Below are 16,903 nucleotides of genomic sequence, written 5' to 3' on the forward strand. Positions count from 1 at the left end.
GAAAATGAAAGAAATCCATCGAGTAGTTTTGATCGTGAATGATGTAATAAGATAAGCAAAGGGCGTTTTAATTAAGCATTAACAACCATCTTTGTTAGTCAGTCATGTTGCTTGTTCATACTGTATTAAAAAAATTGCTAACTTATTTACAATGATAAGAAGCGCCGATGTTTTACCCACCTGTGACATTCACTTTTGCAGAGTGGACTTCATAGTGAAAAGTGAACGACAGTGTTTCTCTCATCAAGTATTAAATTCTGCAAACACAATGATAACTAACAATATAATTATGCAGCAACTTTGCATATATTTATTCAGCAATAACTATTCCACGGCAAGCCACAATTTGGTATAATGTATTGGTAAATTGTGGCTGCGATGTTGTAATTTGCGACCATCATTTAGTATTTCCTGGCCACAATTTAGTATTTAGTAGTTACTAGTTAATATTTTGTGGCCTCGCTTTAATGAACATTGAAATGTAATTACTGTGCTGTACTGAAGAATTTTAAGGAGAAAATCAATGCAGGATTAATTTGAAATTTTTAATTCCATTTGAATGAGCATTATTGTTGTGAAGAAGGGGCGCGGGTTGTTATGCTAAGCCCCCCACCCCTCCTTCCTTCCCTCCTCTTCCTCTTCTTCGTCCATCTGCGTCTCTTCAGTCGCGCCTCTGTCCGCAGCAAACCGCGCTCGGACATCTCCCACGAAAAACGTCCCCACAATTATACCCGAGACGTCGAATAATGCCGTCCTCTAATGTCCAAATGGTTTTCACGAGCGTGTAAGAATCGACGCTGGCTGGAGTGGTGAAGAAGATGATCTCTGAGCTCAGGGAGGCTGTGCTGCTGCTGCGTGGGGGAGTGGGTCCTTACATCCTGTGGCGTTTCCTGTGTTTGTAAACTAGACGCTCTCGGAAAATCCTCGGCCGACCTAAGCTCCAAGGTAAAACGATCATCCTTTCATCGCCTTCTTTTGTATTTGCTGGCTTTTCATGATTAATTTGATGGCGAGCGTCGTTTCGTTCTGGACGCCTACGTAAGGAGGAGGGTGAACGCGAGACATTTACTCGATATTTTAGCATTGACGGTAGCCGTCGCGAGCTAACGTTAGCTTGTTCGTCGAGAGGGGGAGGCTCTCCACGACGGCCATTATGAGCGTCGTTATCGCCCCATCTAGTCTCGAGCGACTCGGGCTTTGTCTGAAAGATTTACACCGAAAGCGATGTCGTTTATTCTCCTCTTGGCCACGAACGTGTTCGTCGGGCTTGTGTGTGTAATTTAAGGCTAAATGCCGTAAAATAACACGCAGTGTATAACATTGCAGTGGGCGAGGGCGCTCCCGAGGCAGGCGAGCTAATGGCTACTCGAAGTGCGCTTAACTAGCGTCAGGTTTGGTTGACGCGCGAAGGCCAAGCCCTGCAAAATGTCGAAAAATGCCAACTTCTCTTCCTCAAACAAAATGTGCTAATAAAGTCCCACCGTCACACCCATAGCATACTCCGCATTGTAGAATTTTTAGTGAGCCAAAGCGTTTTATTACTCAGTAACAAGTGTTAACAACGTTAGCCTAGCAAAGCTAATATATGTTACACACTGCAGCTTTCACCAATATAAATATTTTCGTCTATTATTTTGTGCTTCGGTTTTTGATCGTGCAATTGTGTAACGAATTACAAGGGACATACAGTATACATGACGCTTAAAAGGGATATAAGCTTTTATTAGTGCATTTTCTATTGAACGCGTTACAATTGTGCTCTTTAGCTGTTAGCTTCTTGCTAAAGATCATTTAGTCAAGTCTGAATGACATTTAAAATGAGTAATCATTCATAACAGCCTGTATTTTTTTTATCTCGGTCGTTTTTAACCCAAAAAAATAAAGCACTCATAAAGATTATACTTAGTTACATTTGTTTTTTTGCATAGTCGTGTTGGTTTGATTATTTTCCATGTAAATTCATACTACAATCCCTCGTCAACATGTCCCATGCTATGTATGTTGTCAGTTATTGCCATATATTTCTGTTTTGTTTTATCCAATAATAATATAAATTGGTATCAATACTAGATGTAAGTTTTGATTTAGCTCTTACACTCATAGAACTAAGCAGATTCTTGAAGCCAATAAGTGAGTGTACCATTGTACTGTAAAATGACACAATAGTGTTGACAATTTTACAAAATAAAACCTAGATAAGATTCATCTAAAGTTGCAGTAGCACAAACTTAAATAAACATAACCACTGGAGTGTATGTAGCTAAAAAAAAAAAAAGCAAAAAGTGATGTTTTAATTCCATGTCTTGTCTATTTCATCCACATCCTCTTCTTCAGTTTGAATGCTAGATGAGTGAGGTGGGTGTGGCTTCCCACCAGCCTGACCATCCTGACTGACGGCTCTGTGGATGACCTTGTCCCCACCCCTGTCCCTGCGCTCACACACACCGTTACCACAGCAATGTCACATCTGCCCAGCAGCTCAGTCCGCGACCATATGAAATGGGTTTGTGTTTCATAACACCAAAGTGGTTGCAAGTGACTTTTAATGAACAGTCTTGTGTCACTCAGGATGTTGTCATTGATAATTGCAGTGCAGTAGAGACATGTCAACATATATTGTCAATCTTAAATGTCATCTTTCATGTCTTAGGCCGGTCTGCTCGGCTGTGAAGCTGTGCTCTCCAGTATGGCCCTGATGCAGGCCAGCACCATGGCAGCTCCACCCAAAAAGATGATGGCTCCACTCGGACACGCACCGCCACAGAGGGACGGATCTGACCGTGGTCCCCAGAGTCACATGATCCTCCCGTCTGGCATGAGCTGTCCACCCCTGGTTAGGATTCACTGTGAAATTTAGGCGGGGCGATTGATTGACTTTTTGAAAGCCACATTACAATATTTCTAAAGTCTTGGCTTATTAGTAGTATGCGGCAAAACCTAAATGTATTTCACTACTGGCTTTGCATAGTGTTTAAAATGTAAACAGAAATCCTTAATTAATTGTCTGTTCTTTGTGCTTTATTTCAGTTGATCCGGAAGGAAGGTGAATTCCAAGCTCCGCGCCTACTTGATGAGAAGGACATGAGGACCAATGAGGACCTGCAGCAGAAAAAAAAGAACAGGAAATCAGTCCCGCCCTGTAAAGTGAGAGAACAAGAGGGAAGGGGAGGGAAGGTCAGTGGCTGTGATTGCAAAACAGGGAACGGTCTTGGAGCGCTCCCCCTCTTGGGGCTCTCCCTAGTCTGCACATTTGTTTGTGTGTGTGGGGGTGGGGGGAGGAGTAGCAGGGAAGATGTGGTGGGGGTGGAGGATCTGGAGAGGAACGCGGGGGGGAGGGGAGCAGGGCAGAGCGCTGCACAATAACAGCAGTTGTGTGTGTGCATAACAGGGGGAGCAGCACCATGGCCATTTGGAGGGGATTAGAGTTAATTTTCAATCAGCCCTCAACAAAAAAAAAAAAAATTAAATATACCTGAATTGTAGTATATTGATCTATATTACTTATTTTGCTTTTGAATAACAAGACGGTCAGGAGAAGGTATGGAAACAAACGTCTTAGTTTATGACTGGTGCACAGAAAGTGTTGCTAAATAGCAATTCATTGCTGTCCTCCTCAGGGTGCAGGTGGAGATGAAAACGGTCCGTCTTCCAAAGTGCAGAAAAACTTTATTTGCGACCACTGTTACGGAGCATTTCGGAGCGGATACCACCTGAAGAGACACATCCTCATTCACACAGGTAGGCGTCACGCTATCAACCATAGCACCCTGAATACGGGCACATTTAAATGGTCTGGATTATGGCACTGTGCAGCAACTGTAAGGTTTCAAATGGCCTGTTTGGTATGATAGGTTTTGCCTCACAGTTGTAGTGGTTTCTGTGGGAGCTTGAACTAAAACTGGTGCTCTTCGGTTTAGGGGAGAAGCCGTATGCTTGTGCCGTATGTGACATGAGGTTTATTCAGCGTTACCACCTGGAGAGACACAGCCTCATTCACACGGGTATGCGTCCTTTAAACGTACCCATATTGCATATATCCTTCAGGCTGCCTCTGTGTAGTCTGACACTTTGAAATAATGGACGGATGTTCAGGGTTCATTTTGTCTGTGGACAGTAATTTCCAACAAAGCCACCACGCAAAAAAAAAAAAATCTGTTCCAGCCCGAAGCATTTCAAACACAGCATTTGTCTTCTAAGTTGTTTCCTCAACATCAAGTAAACCTGCTCCAGACAGTTATCACAGTGTGTGGTCCCATCAGTGCCAAGTCCACTATTAAAAATACTGGCTTTTTGTAGTTTAGCACTTTCCAAGAATAATTTCAGTACGTTATTTGGACTACAGTAGATCCTACAGAATTTATTTTTTGTTTTCAAATCCCAAATGTGTGGACGCTACATCTGGCATTCATCTGTGATATCTTTATTCTGGCTTGCTTTTTTGCCGAGACCCGGTTTGTTCTAACAATTATGGCCTTAAAGAAATAAGAAAAGAGATTCCATTGGTTTCATGCTATCGCTCCAAAAAATATAAAGTAATACTTATTGATGACCTCGTTGATATTTTTCAGCACAGTACAGCGGTCCCCAATTTGTACTGCATTTAGGCCATGTACTGGTTTAATTTGAAGACATTTTAAAGAAATTAATCAAAGCAAATGATTAGAAATACAACTCCCTATTATACTCAATGTACTCAAAATTCATTGAAATACGTGTGCGTGCATTTCAATATTGAAATGGACAACTTAAAAATTGGGCCTATTAACAGCTCATTCAACAAATTCTGACGAGTCCCAGATTTTTTAATTGGGATTAGAATTTGTTTGATTACATAATTCTGCTCTGAGTGCTTGCCACTAATCAGTTTTGTAAAGTTATAAAAGCAAGATTTTTTGATCGTGGACTTGAAAATTGACTTGTGGACCACAGTGTTTGTCCCCAATAAATAGGTCAGATGTAAACATCTTAAAATAAAAAACAATTGAAAAATCACTGCATGGACATCAAAGGACTGCGTCACTTTTGATTTTTATGTTTTAAGTGTTTCACATCGATGAAAAGTCAACTTCTAAAGTAAGTAACTTCCCCCTTTTTGTCTAACTATAAGAAAGTGCAGTAAATCTTTCATTATGTTGGAGCTTTGACATTTTAATGAGAGGCCCCCGAAAAAATGAAACTATGATGAACAAGAACCTTGTCATAATCGCACTACAACCTGTCATTTTTACATACCAATCACATGATTCTACATAATATAAACATTCTTGGTATGATATAAATGTAACCACATTAGTCTTCATTCGCTTGATGCATTTTGTTTTGTATGAAGCTTTTTCAAGATCACAAGTTGGAATAATTCTTGTTGGTTCATGCAGTGTGTCGTTAAAATTAGGTGACATAGAAGGAACGAGTGTATTAAGTGTGGTGTTGGTGAAATAGGCTTGTGTGAGAATTATGTCTCGTTTTTTAATCGGTAAATATGTCGGTTTGTAGTGTTTTGTGTCCTCCAGCTTGGCGCCTTTTGAATGAAGCAATGGCGATTAGTCCTTTGATGTCCACCCACATCTAGCATATGCATCAAAAATGCTGCAGCTCGCTCACATGGCTGAGCTGCAATTAGCTCTGGATTTTTTTTTTTTTTAGTTGAGGCTTTCAGCAAAATTTCAATGATGGGAGTTTGGAGCAGGAATCGAATGGCAAGCTTTAGCATTCCGGGGCAGGTCATGCCTGGGAAAAAAAATGTTCCTCCCCAGTGTTAAAACGGTCATTCATCATAGTACCAAGTGATGCAAATGTGTCTGCTTCCGCTGGCCCGTGTGATCGCTGTCTTGCGCGTTTCTCTGCTGTCTTGCTGCTGCCGCTGCCTCCTTGTGTGTCTCGTTCACGCATGCTTGGCTCACATCCTGTGGCTGTTTTTGTGTCATAACTCCCCACAACAAATGCTTCCAAATAACAGAAGATCTAATTGGACCTAAACGAGCCGTCACCGACTGTCCCTTTTTTTTTTAATGCCAACGTGAGGTCGTAGGCTAACGTGTTACTTTGTGTATGTAGGGGTGAAGCCGTACGCTTGCTCCATGTGTGACATGAGGTTCTTCCAACGTTACCATCTGGCGAGACACAGCCTCACTCATACTGGTATGCGTCTACTTACACTAGTCTCAAGTGCCTCCACTTATCCGCTCATTAAACAACAGACTGTGACAAATCGATCGTGTCTCAATTGACGTTAAGGTTTTTTTATTCGACTCAAAATGTTAGGAAGAATGAAAATGTATCCAGACATGTTCCGACAGACAAATACAAACTATAGTTGCGTGTCCTCGTAAAATGTACAAAACGTCAGCTTTTCCCCCTGCTGAATGCTCTACTTTGTTCTGCGTAGTTAACTTCTTTGTCCCTACAAAAAAAAAAAAAAAAATAATCTTCAGCCACATTTAATGTAGCCGACATGATTTGGGCCTCTAATTAGACACAGCCAAAACATGAGTTGCTGGGAGGATGTGTGGATGTATAAGAAGAGCTACACATGAGGGAAGAGTTGATGGTTGTGATTTGTTGTGTTTCTAGCTTCTACTGACATACTTTTTGTGTGTAGGGGTGAAGCCATACGCTTGCTCCATTTGTGACATGAGATTTTTCCAACGCTACCACTTGGCAAGACACAGTCTCACTCACACTGGTATGAGGTTGCTCTTCCTTAATCCATTTAAACTCTCCTACTGGCCTAGTTGTCATGAACTTATTTCAAGAATGGTCTCCTCAGGCCAATAGTAGTGCTTGTTGCTATCTGACATAACCCTCGAAGTTGTTGTTGTAGAGATAAGAGTACTTCCATGTTTTTGGTACACTTTCTACTTCGCCTGAAGACAAACACGTTGAAGTTTTTCAAAACGTTCCGTAAAACAATAGCTCAGTGTCGTATACTTGTGCCACTGCCTTTGGCATGTCTGGATACATAATAACCGGGTGTGTCCTGTTGACATCATTGTGGTGTTTGGTTTTTCTTTTTTGCAAAACACTTTTTGCTCTGTGTACAGGGGTGAAGCCATATGCTTGCTCCATGTGTGACATGAGATTTTTCCAGAGATACCACCTGGCGAGACACACGCTCACACATACGGGTACATGTTTATTCTCAACCTTAGCACACGTTGGAGTGTATAGGCCTCACCCTAGCCGTCAGAGCGCCGGGACACAAAGGCCTTTCCACTGCACGATACCTACACGGCTCTACTCACTGATGACCCATTTCCATTGTCGGTTGAGGTTCCAAGCATGTCGTGACGAGACCATACGGGGCAAACCGCTGCAGTTTTGTCATTGCGGGGTTTTTTTTTTGGTCACATTTGGGCAAGAAATGATGAAAACCAACACGCAGTTGTGAACACGATCGTGTTCTGCTCCAGAGTTTCTGTTGGCTTGCTGGTGCCAGACTCCTCTCAAATAAATTGGTTGTTAGCACGACTAGCTTGTTTTAAGTGGGGAAACCAAAAGTATCCAAACAAGTCCGAGGCCAGCCGTGTAGGTGCCACACAGTGGAAAAGCAGCTCAAGACAAATAAGGGCCATTTAATTGTGTACGGTTCTTTCATGACTTATTTTTGGTTTTCTTATTGTATCAGCATGAATGTGTGACTAAGAACCCGATAGCCTTGATAGAGTATGTACTGGCCCCAAACTGACCTTTGTGACATTTGTGTTTGTAGCTGACAGGAGCACTTTAATAAAGTTTGGTACTGTATGCATTCAGGGGTGAAGCCGTACGCTTGCTCCATGTGTGACATGAGGTTCTTCCAACGTTACCATTTGGCAAGACACAGCCTCACTCATACCGGTATGCTGCATTTGTTCCCCTTTTACCTTTAAATCTGTAAATATAACCCACCGACAAGGAAGTCCCGTTTCCTGCAATAAAGACCATTATGTAATCGGTGGAACATTTCCACTTGAACTAGGCTTTGTTGGAAAACCGTCCACTGAAAAAAAATGTCCCTCTTTGTGATTGAAAACTGTAATGTTACCTTAGCATGTTCTCGTTGAGCACTTGATGACACCACCAGTAGCGGGCACATTACACAAATAAGACTCAATGGCAGACATCAATAGTCTGAAATACCAAAAAAGTGAAGTTCCATTTGGATTCTAACAAATTCAGCTTCGAAAGGTTGGCAACTGTCTGCATTGAGACGGAACATTATTAAAGTAGCTCCTATGTCTGCTTCTTGGTAATGATACAACTTAGCTTGTGATGTCTGCCAGTTCTTTCTGGCGTAATGTCTCATCCACGGTCACTTATTTTAGCATGCTGTTCTAAATCGCATGAGCTTGCATCGTGTTGCATTTCCGTGTTTGTAAATGCATCTAACCTTCTTGTGTTCCGTCCAGGAGTGAAGCCATATGCTTGCACCATGTGTGACATGAGGTTTATACAACGTTACCAACTGGAAAGACACAGTCTCACTCACACAGGTAGGTCGATTTTATTTAATGGTGCCGTCCGTGGTCATGTGGCCGCCATGAAATTGTGTTGCCACATGGCACAATGTAGCCAAACGATTGTGTAATTGTGCACTTTGCAACCAGTTGCATAAAGTTTAAAGTCCCCCCCCACCCCCAGTTTGCCCATGACAGTAAAAATGATTGTTTGCGTCATGTTTTTATTTGATTTTGTTGTTCATTGAAGAATGATAATAAAAAGATATGAGGGATTATATAAATAATTCATTTCGGTTAGTCAGTGGTCAGAAACTATAACATGCACCACAACCCACATAGGTCACTTATTGATCATTCAATTTACTGACATTGTCGATTGTCACTTTTTATCTTAAAATGATTGTCACAAAAACATAAATTATGGACTATATCGCATTTTATCATATGATTGCAATGTTTTCCCAGTACGGCGTTACATTTATGTCCAATTTTACATTGCAGATGTTACGTTCTTATATATTGTGCATAGTTTTCCAACTGCCTAAAATTGTCTAACCAGCGATCAGCGTTGAAATATAAATCTGTAGAATTGAGGAAATTTCTTATTGGCTATTGGGTTTGGTGAAATACGTCCATTTTGGACCTCAACTATTCCTTTGGATATTTCGTTTTCTAGGTTTGTAGATTGGTTTGTTTTTCTTTCCGGAAGATTTTTTTTTTTTTTGTTATTGTCCAAGATTTAGAAATTTGAAGACTGACTGTAGCAATGGTAGTCATGGAGCAGTCATGTCGAATTGGAATGGCAGATGCACTTCCTCACCAGGTGGAATCTCTGCCGCAAACTAACCGCTGATGAGTGCAACCAAACTTTACTATATTGGTAAAGTTTAGCGGCGATCATTTTTGGCAGTTGAATCATTTCCTTTTCACGCTAAAGCTGGTACTTTGTGTGCGTAGGGGTGAAGCCGTACGCTTGCACCATGTGTGACAAGAGGTTTTTTCAGCGCTACCACCTGGCGAGACACAGCCTCACTCACATGGGTATGCGCCTGCCAATCTTAAGACAGTCACACCATTAGGATGCTGCAACATCTGTTAAATGTCTGTGTTCTGACCCGTTGTCGATGGGGCAGATTTAGTGTACGAGCACCAATGACATTATGGGCATGTGTAATGTAAGTGGATCAGAAACTCGTGTCATTTTATACAAGCTCCGACTATGCCCGTGTCACAATTGTTAGGGTATGACATTGGTTATTAACCACAGACATCAATTTAGTCCGAATGAGTTGCTTTTTCAATACATCATCAAGATTCCTTGTTGCTTTGGGGCAGAGACGCAAATTAATGCTGTTGATGCTCTGCATTTAGGTGTGAAACCTTATGCTTGCACCATGTGTGACATGAAGTTTTGTCAGCGTTACCACCTGGCGAGACACAGCCTCACTCATACGGGTATGGGTCCGTACACCGTGCCCAGTACATTCTGTGTGCACCTTTCCATTTGCCACTTTAGGAAATCACTCATGTCTAATTTACCATATCAAATACAATGGGATTGGGGAAACCTTTTGTTTTTATTAGGGTAGTAGGATATCGATTTTTTTTTTTTTTTTTTGGTAGTAGCCAAAATATGTAGGTTGTTAATATATGTATTTTACTTTGTGTCAGAAATACTCATAAACAGATTAGCTACTATGTAGTGCACTCGGTATTAGATAGATACGTAAGTGGCTGGTATTATTAATATTGTCTGGCTACATTATTTTCTTCTGGCTTTTTTTTGGAATAATGCATCTGTTGAATTTACATGAACACTTGAAAAAACTCCAGTCTTCAAACTTTACATAGATTTTTCCCTGGAGCTAAATGCAGTGGCCATGATTTTTGGATGTAACAAAAGCCAAACTTAGAGCTTTGTGAACACTGACGACGTCTGAAGAGAGTTTAGTGTACAGTTTTATGAGACTACGATTTCTCGAGAACAACCGGATTCTCTTGGAGCGTCGTTTATACTTGGGCCTAATTTGCTTCAGTTGTCGAGACCCTGATTGCTCGTCAAGTTTGTGTATTACCCACCCCCATTGACCGATTAATAATAGATAGGACAGACATTTGTTCGACTTGTTTCTATAGGCTTTTTTGTGATGTTTGACATTAGCTTGTCATGGCTAGCGTGTCATTTACCCAAGCTGTGTTTCATTCCTCCAACTAAATCTAAAGGCACTTCAGCTAAAGTCCTTATGGTAGAAAAAAACTGATGTCAACAGATTGAGATATTGTCATTGCATCAATTGAGAAATGTGTGGTTAATAACCAATAGCGTTAGCTGTGTTTACAAAAGAGCAAAGCAAAGCAAAATATTATAATGTTGCTACTTTGCATTCAGGTGTGAAACCTTATGCTTGCACCATATGCGACAAGAGGTTTTTTCAGCGCTACCACCTGGCAAGACACAGCCTCACTCATATGGGTATGCGCCCACCTTGCCCATGACACTTAAAAGTCACGTTTGACTTAGCATGACATCACACACAGCATATGTGACGAACGGCTAAATTCAGTCGTACCTTAGACGTACAACCGCGGATTATTGCTTCCCGCATTTTGTGACGAGTTTGGTCCTACAAAGAGGCGTTTTTGCCTATCCCAAAAAAATTGCCCGAAAAATGTTGGTTTACAACCCATCAATTCTAAATAGAGAAGAAGCACATTGCATCACTGTTGGATTGTGAACTCCCAGAACCAAAGTGTGAATGTAATCCCTGTAATACTCTGCGTTTAGGTGTGAAACCTTTTGCTTGCACCATGTGTGACATGAGGTTTGTTCAGCGCTACCACCTGGCCAGACACAGCCTCACTCATACCGGTATGCGTCTATGCACCCGCCCCTCCATTCTGTTGAATCCGTACTGCCCATCAAGCGTTAGCGCACATAGCCTAATTTAAAAAGTCGTCATTCGGTAACGGTGGGGGGGGGGAAAAATCTAATTGGGTATATTAGCGTTACAGCCATGTTAGCTTTGCTGTCGAGAAAATGGAGGCCGCTACCTTGGTTAGTTACAGTGGGGACAGTTCCAGCAAAGATGCCAACCATCCTTATTTCCCAGAATGTCCGAAGACGCCAGAGTTGGAACTAACCTATCCTCCATTGTCTCTGTGTGTTGTCTCGCCACACACTTGTGAATTCAGGGCGCCCTCGCACCAGCCCAGACACATTAATTAGACGCCATGTCTATGGCGAGAACTCATGCATGCATGAACTGATTGATGCCAGTGCACATGAATTCACAATGAGACTTGATCACCAGTAGTAGATGTCTGCAATGTCAGCGGTTGTGCCGGGAAGTCGGGAGGATTGGCATCTCTGTTACTGGCAGATACATGCGTGAAATCAAGTTGAGAACCGCGCCACAGCAAAGCGGCTAAATGCCACTGCAAAGAGGCAGACTGAAATCGGGTTACTGCATGAATTGGCGACTGTGTGGTTAATAACCAATAGCGTCGGGATGTACTGGCAACGAATGAAAATGGAGCCGAAGTCATGTAACACTGCCACTTTGCATTTAGGTGTGAAACCTTATGCTTGCACCATGTGTGACAAGAGGTTTTTTCAGCGTTATCACCTGGCAAGACACAGCCTCACTCATTTGGGTAGGCACCCGCCCACCTAAACAACAACACTGACCCCGTGCGGATGATGATGATGATTAGAGTCGATGTAATTGGACGCGCGCCATTCAGCGTTTAAATCGCAAACACGACTACAATGAACGCAAAGAGTGTGACATCATCAGCTCATCTTGTGTTAGCTGTGGATTTGAAAATTGGTCAAATACAAGTTGAACTAAATTGAGCTCTGAAAAGTGGTTAACAACCCATCAATGACAATTTCACGTATGATGGAGCCGAATGACAAGTCTTGAAAATTAACGTCTTAATGCTCTGCGTTTAGGTGTGAAACCTTTTGCTTGCACCATGTGCGACATGAGGTTTGTTCAGCGCTACCACCTGGCGAGACACAGCCTCACTCATACGGGTATGGGTCCGTACACCTGCCCCCTCTCATCTTTCCAGTCACTCGGTGTGCTTTGACGCAAGCTTTCCAAGAGCGTAGCTTTCAACCCTGCCAGAAATATTCACGCTTAATCAGACCTTTCCCTGGGGAACAAAAATGTTTCAAAAACGCTTTCAATCACTTCTATCACACATCCAGCTAACTTGTTTTGATCGTCCCTCATGCTAATCTCAGAACATACGTACAAGTACGACCGTAGATCTCAGCCAGAAAGCGTCTTAGATGTGGATTTGTGTAATCCTCCATTTTGTTTTCCCATTGGGCCTGTTTTACAAACTGACACAGTGGGATGCAATTAGTGTAGCCCAATACATTAACTAGTTGTTGTTGTGTTGTTGTTGAGGGACATTTGCAGCCTGAATATAGGACGATTCATTGGAATACGGTATTTAGAAATTCAAAATTCTATTTTCCGGACCAGAAAGCGCACCAGATTATAAGGCAAATAAGTCAAACTTTAGTCAACATCAATTTGACATCCATATATTGGGTGTACTGTTGATCTTTCTTGAGAAATTTGAAGAAGAAAAGAAGATTTTTAGCTGAACAAAGATGTTATTTTTATTACTCGTTAAAAAATACTGTTATACCAGGGACTGATGAGGTGTGTTTCTGGGCTCGTACCGATTTATTAGTAATCAAGGAAGCCGAATGCTGATATTTCCTTTCGGTTAAAGGGGAAGAAATAGGTGTCAAAATAAAATTTAAAAAAAGTGCAAACCACAACTCATCACTTTGTTGAAATTTCTTTAAACACATTTTTAAACACGGGCCGATGCATATAATCATTCCATCCTTACAATCCACTTTTCTTATATATTCTTCTTCACTGATTGGCTGCGCAAATTCTCAGCGGCTTGCTACCTCATAGTGAGGAATCATTTTGAGCATATGATCCATACATGTCCAAATTAGCATTCATTTACGACACTCGTCTGTGAACATGGAGAACGAGCGTGAGGGTTCTTGTAGAAGCTATCGAACGTCTCATTGTTAATCTAACACCGTGCGCTTGGTGTCTTTTGTGTTGCAGCCGCATCCACGTAGTTTGCATGTGTGAACATTTCCACATTTGTGTGTGCGTGTGTGTATGGCAGAGGTGATGTTGCACGTTACTTGACCTTGTGTGGTGTGTGGCGGGTAGGCCTAATACGCTGCTCTGTGTGTGTAGGGGTGAAGCCGTATGCTTGTTCCATGTGTGACATGAGGTTTATTCAGCGTAACCACCTGGAGAGACACAGCCTCACTCACACGGGTATGCGTTCCGTTGCCGCGCCCCCACCCCACCCACCGCTGCCGCTCGCAACCCCCCACCCCACCCCCCCGACGCGCCTCCACTTTGATGGGATGTTGAACCAGCATCACACACAGCCCAGATGTTGTTGCGTACATCTGGGCCACGATAACTCCACTCTGCTCTACACATAATGAGTTGATGAGCAGGCCTTTTGATAAGCCAAACTCTCATTAGTCACTGATAAGGCTTTTTATTGCTGCAACGATACAGTTTGACATACTATAGTGGTGCAAAAAAACAAATATTGACGCATTGACTCTGTTGTGTGTGCTTTTTGCTAGGGGAGAAGCCGTTTGCGTGCGACATGTGCGATATGAGGTTTATCCAGCGCTACCACCTGGAGAGACACAAGCGCGTGCACAGCGGCGAGAAGCCTTACCAGTGCGAGCGCTGCCAGCAGGTGAGAGAGAAGAACTCATTGGAAATATTTACGTCCTTGGCAACTGTGTTTCAAGTCGCCGCATGTTTGGGAAATGTGTATTGACCAACTTGTTGTTTTCCCGCAGAACTTTTCCCGGACAGACCGCCTGCTGCGGCATCGCCGGCTGTGCCAGGGCCGCGGTGTAGCTAAAGTGGAGACCCAACCGTGTTGTGAACCGCGCCAATATGCCCAAGAAGCACCACCCGCCCCTCCGACTTGGAGCCCCATGCACCCACCTCCGGGTCGCCTGGCCGTCTGACATTCCATGTTGGCCGCGTCCTTCGGGCCGCCGGACACAGGACCGGCCAACGGGCGTGGCGCTCGCTCTGGACTGAGCGGCTCCGGTGCAGACTGACCGTGCGGCCTCAGTCTTGGATTACTAATAACTGCGGGACATTTGTTGGTTTTATTGTAACAGTTTCTTTTCTCCCCACCATATTTTTTTAATGACAAGACTTTTCTGTGATGAAGAGTGTTCCTGTTTTGTACTTACTCTGTTTTTATCGTTCTGATGCATCCGCATTTGTTGTTGGTACTCTGTAATGACAGCAGTCTTTTTTTTTTTTTTTTTAAATTGACATACAGGGACATAGTTGTGAAGAAAAGCATTTCATTGTGTCACTTAAGTCCAAATATGGCTTGCGTCAACCAGATCGTGCCGGCCGAGGCAGCTGTGTTTCAGTTAGTGTCACCATGGCAACGGTAGCTTGACCAGGACTCTATTGTGACGCCATCTGGTTGACCGGCGTTCTTTGCCTCTAACAGCATTAGGGGTGTACTGTCTGTAAATATTGCTACTACATTCACAGTTGGACTTAAGTGGATTTTTCTTCCTTCTGTTTGGCCAAGAATTACCTACATCTAGCAAGCCAGAGGGCGTTATTGTTAACCAGGACTTCCATGGAGTAGGTGATGAGTGGGCAATCCCATTCTGGCCACGTGTTGACTCGCCCCTGTTTTGTTGCTTCTAACTATCAAGTTAAGATTTCTCTCTGTGTCAGAATCCTCTTTTTTTTTTTTTTTTTTTTTCTTCAATATTATTTAGCCTTTTCTCCCCACAATGTTTTATTACTGTGTATCAGATGTATTTACAAAGACAAGGCCGCTTTTATGTCACAGTGGATGTTTTTAATCCTCTAAACTGTCATGGTTACAGAATGTTGGTGACCCCAGTTGAAGGGAGAGTCACATGATGTCTAAAACTGAAGTCCGGTCTGGTGAAACCAACACTCTGCTGTGCACTAACCATTGCCTTTTTATGCAGATACTCTGTGCTTGGTGTGTTTTAACAGGTGTATGTCATATCTTTGGGTGTAGCCTTAACAAAGTGCGGATACATAAGTAATCATTGTAATACTAAACATTGTAACAAAGCATTTTGTTGTACCGGCGCAAGCAGAGAGGCGCCACGGCGGCCGCTGCCGATCGATTTCTCAAACTTGACCCTCCGCGAGTTCTTCTCATCCACGGCCTTGCGATGAGAGACGCTTGCGTGTACATAAGACATCCTTGAGGTTGACTGAATGTAAGAGGTGCAGTCCCAGAGTGTCTGTAGTTCCTCCGTGATTGCCCGAAAGAACATTCATGTTTTATGTTCAATGCAAATGAACAGTGTGGATTTCATTCGGCCATCTGACGGAGGGTCGGGTTCGAGGAATGTCTCGACACTCTTCCAGCTGTGCACAAAGCATGCCGCTGGTGCATAAGTGACACTTGTTAAAAGGGCAATACAGTACTTGTTGTCAGTTGAGTTTTGAGTAGGACCGCACAAAAGAACCCTGACGTCTCAATCGCTTGTTTTGAACATGGAGGTTTTAACTTTTCACTCGACTCAAATGTGGGTCAGAGTTTTATTTCAAGTACATTTTTATTCTTAAATTGTAAACACTGGAGTGACGTGGGGAAAAAGGCAAACTGAGTGATGGATATTTTTGTTTCCTTCAAACTGTACTCTGTTTTAGAAAAAGCCTCTTTCTCCTCAGAGAAGATGAACATTTGGATCAGTACAGCTGACAGCCCATGATGGTGGTTTGTTTGAAGAAAAAGATTGCTTCTGATGCAAAGTCCCTGATATTTGTAGTAAATTATATTGATCATGGTATTAGGAGAGCAACGGCATACTGGTAGCTATCACAGATTAGTTGTTTTCTTTATTAGTCTTGCATGCAAAGTTATGGTCCTCAGTTGAAATAATAGAATCTTGATATTGATTATTTTGTGTAGAAAAATGAGTGCATACAAGTAACCTCCTAAAACTGTTACAATAATTATTGTAAATGGGCTAACTAATAATGTACCCTTGTGATCCAATTAGTTTCAACCGTATGGAAATCGGAGGAGAGGCTTCTTACTATTATGCTGAAATAAAAACATTTGTTAAGGATGTCTGTCTCATTCCTTAAATTGCTCGCATCCGATTAACTAACATTGAAACTATTTCAAATGTGTCTCATTTTTTCTATAATCTTAGGCTTCCACAATTCTCAATTATAACCATTTCAATTCTAAACGATTAAGTCCATTCAGAACACGCACAACTACTTATCATATGCCAACACTTTCTCGACATCTTAGGAAGGTTTCACACCACATTATCGGTATCCCTGAATTTCCATCAATTCATTTTCAAATAAATTGAGACGTTTTACCTGTATCTCACAGATGTAGTA

At 42.3% G+C, this 16,903-nt stretch overlaps 1 protein-coding gene across 41 annotated transcripts; it reads left to right on the forward strand.

Annotated features, from left to right (window-relative positions):
* The first annotated feature begins 598 nt into the window (after positions 1–598).
* On the forward strand, positions 599–16,617 carry znf740a (zinc finger protein 740a). 41 transcript variants are annotated; one of them, XM_049734140.2, is made up of 20 exons: positions 608–945; positions 2,335–2,503; positions 2,651–2,833; positions 3,028–3,174; positions 3,618–3,738; positions 3,918–4,001; positions 6,055–6,138; positions 6,599–6,682; positions 7,041–7,124; positions 7,753–7,836; positions 8,388–8,471; positions 9,396–9,479; positions 9,810–9,893; positions 10,828–10,911; positions 11,224–11,307; positions 12,009–12,092; positions 12,394–12,477; positions 13,688–13,771; positions 14,095–14,213; positions 14,320–16,617. In XM_049734140.2, the coding sequence occupies exons 2-20, from the start codon at positions 2,459–2,461 to the stop codon at positions 14,491–14,493; spliced, it is 1,881 nt and encodes a 626-aa protein (XP_049590097.1). In that variant the 5' UTR covers positions 608–945; positions 2,335–2,458; the 3' UTR covers positions 14,494–16,617. The 41 variants fall into 41 exon arrangements, with proteins under 41 accessions (XP_049590099.1, XP_049590125.1, XP_049590107.1 ...); XM_049734141.2 differs by having other exon boundaries at positions 610–945; positions 3,028–3,144; XM_049734142.1 differs by lacking the exon at positions 2,335–2,503 and having other exon boundaries at positions 599–945.
* Positions 16,618–16,903: the final 286 nt, after the last annotated feature.

This window comes from Syngnathus scovelli, chromosome 11 (genome assembly GCF_024217435.2).
Source record: "Syngnathus scovelli strain Florida chromosome 11, RoL_Ssco_1.2, whole genome shotgun sequence".
Lineage (NCBI taxonomy): Eukaryota > Metazoa > Chordata > Actinopteri > Syngnathiformes > Syngnathidae > Syngnathus > Syngnathus scovelli.

What these genes read in the sequence shown, in the direction of transcription:
- znf740a (XM_049734140.2), top strand. Translation starts at nt 2,459, where the DNA reads ATGTCACATCTGCCCAGCAGCTCAGTCCGCGACCATATGAAATGG. An exon ending in ACACAGTCTCACTCACACAG is followed by an intron (nt 8,472 to 9,395) that starts GTAGGTCGATTT and finishes TTGTGTGCGTAG; the next exon opens with GGGTGAAGCCGTACGCTTGC. An exon ending in ACACAGCCTCACTCATATGG is followed by an intron (nt 10,912 to 11,223) that starts GTATGCGCCCAC and finishes CTCTGCGTTTAG; the next exon opens with GTGTGAAACCTTTTGCTTGC.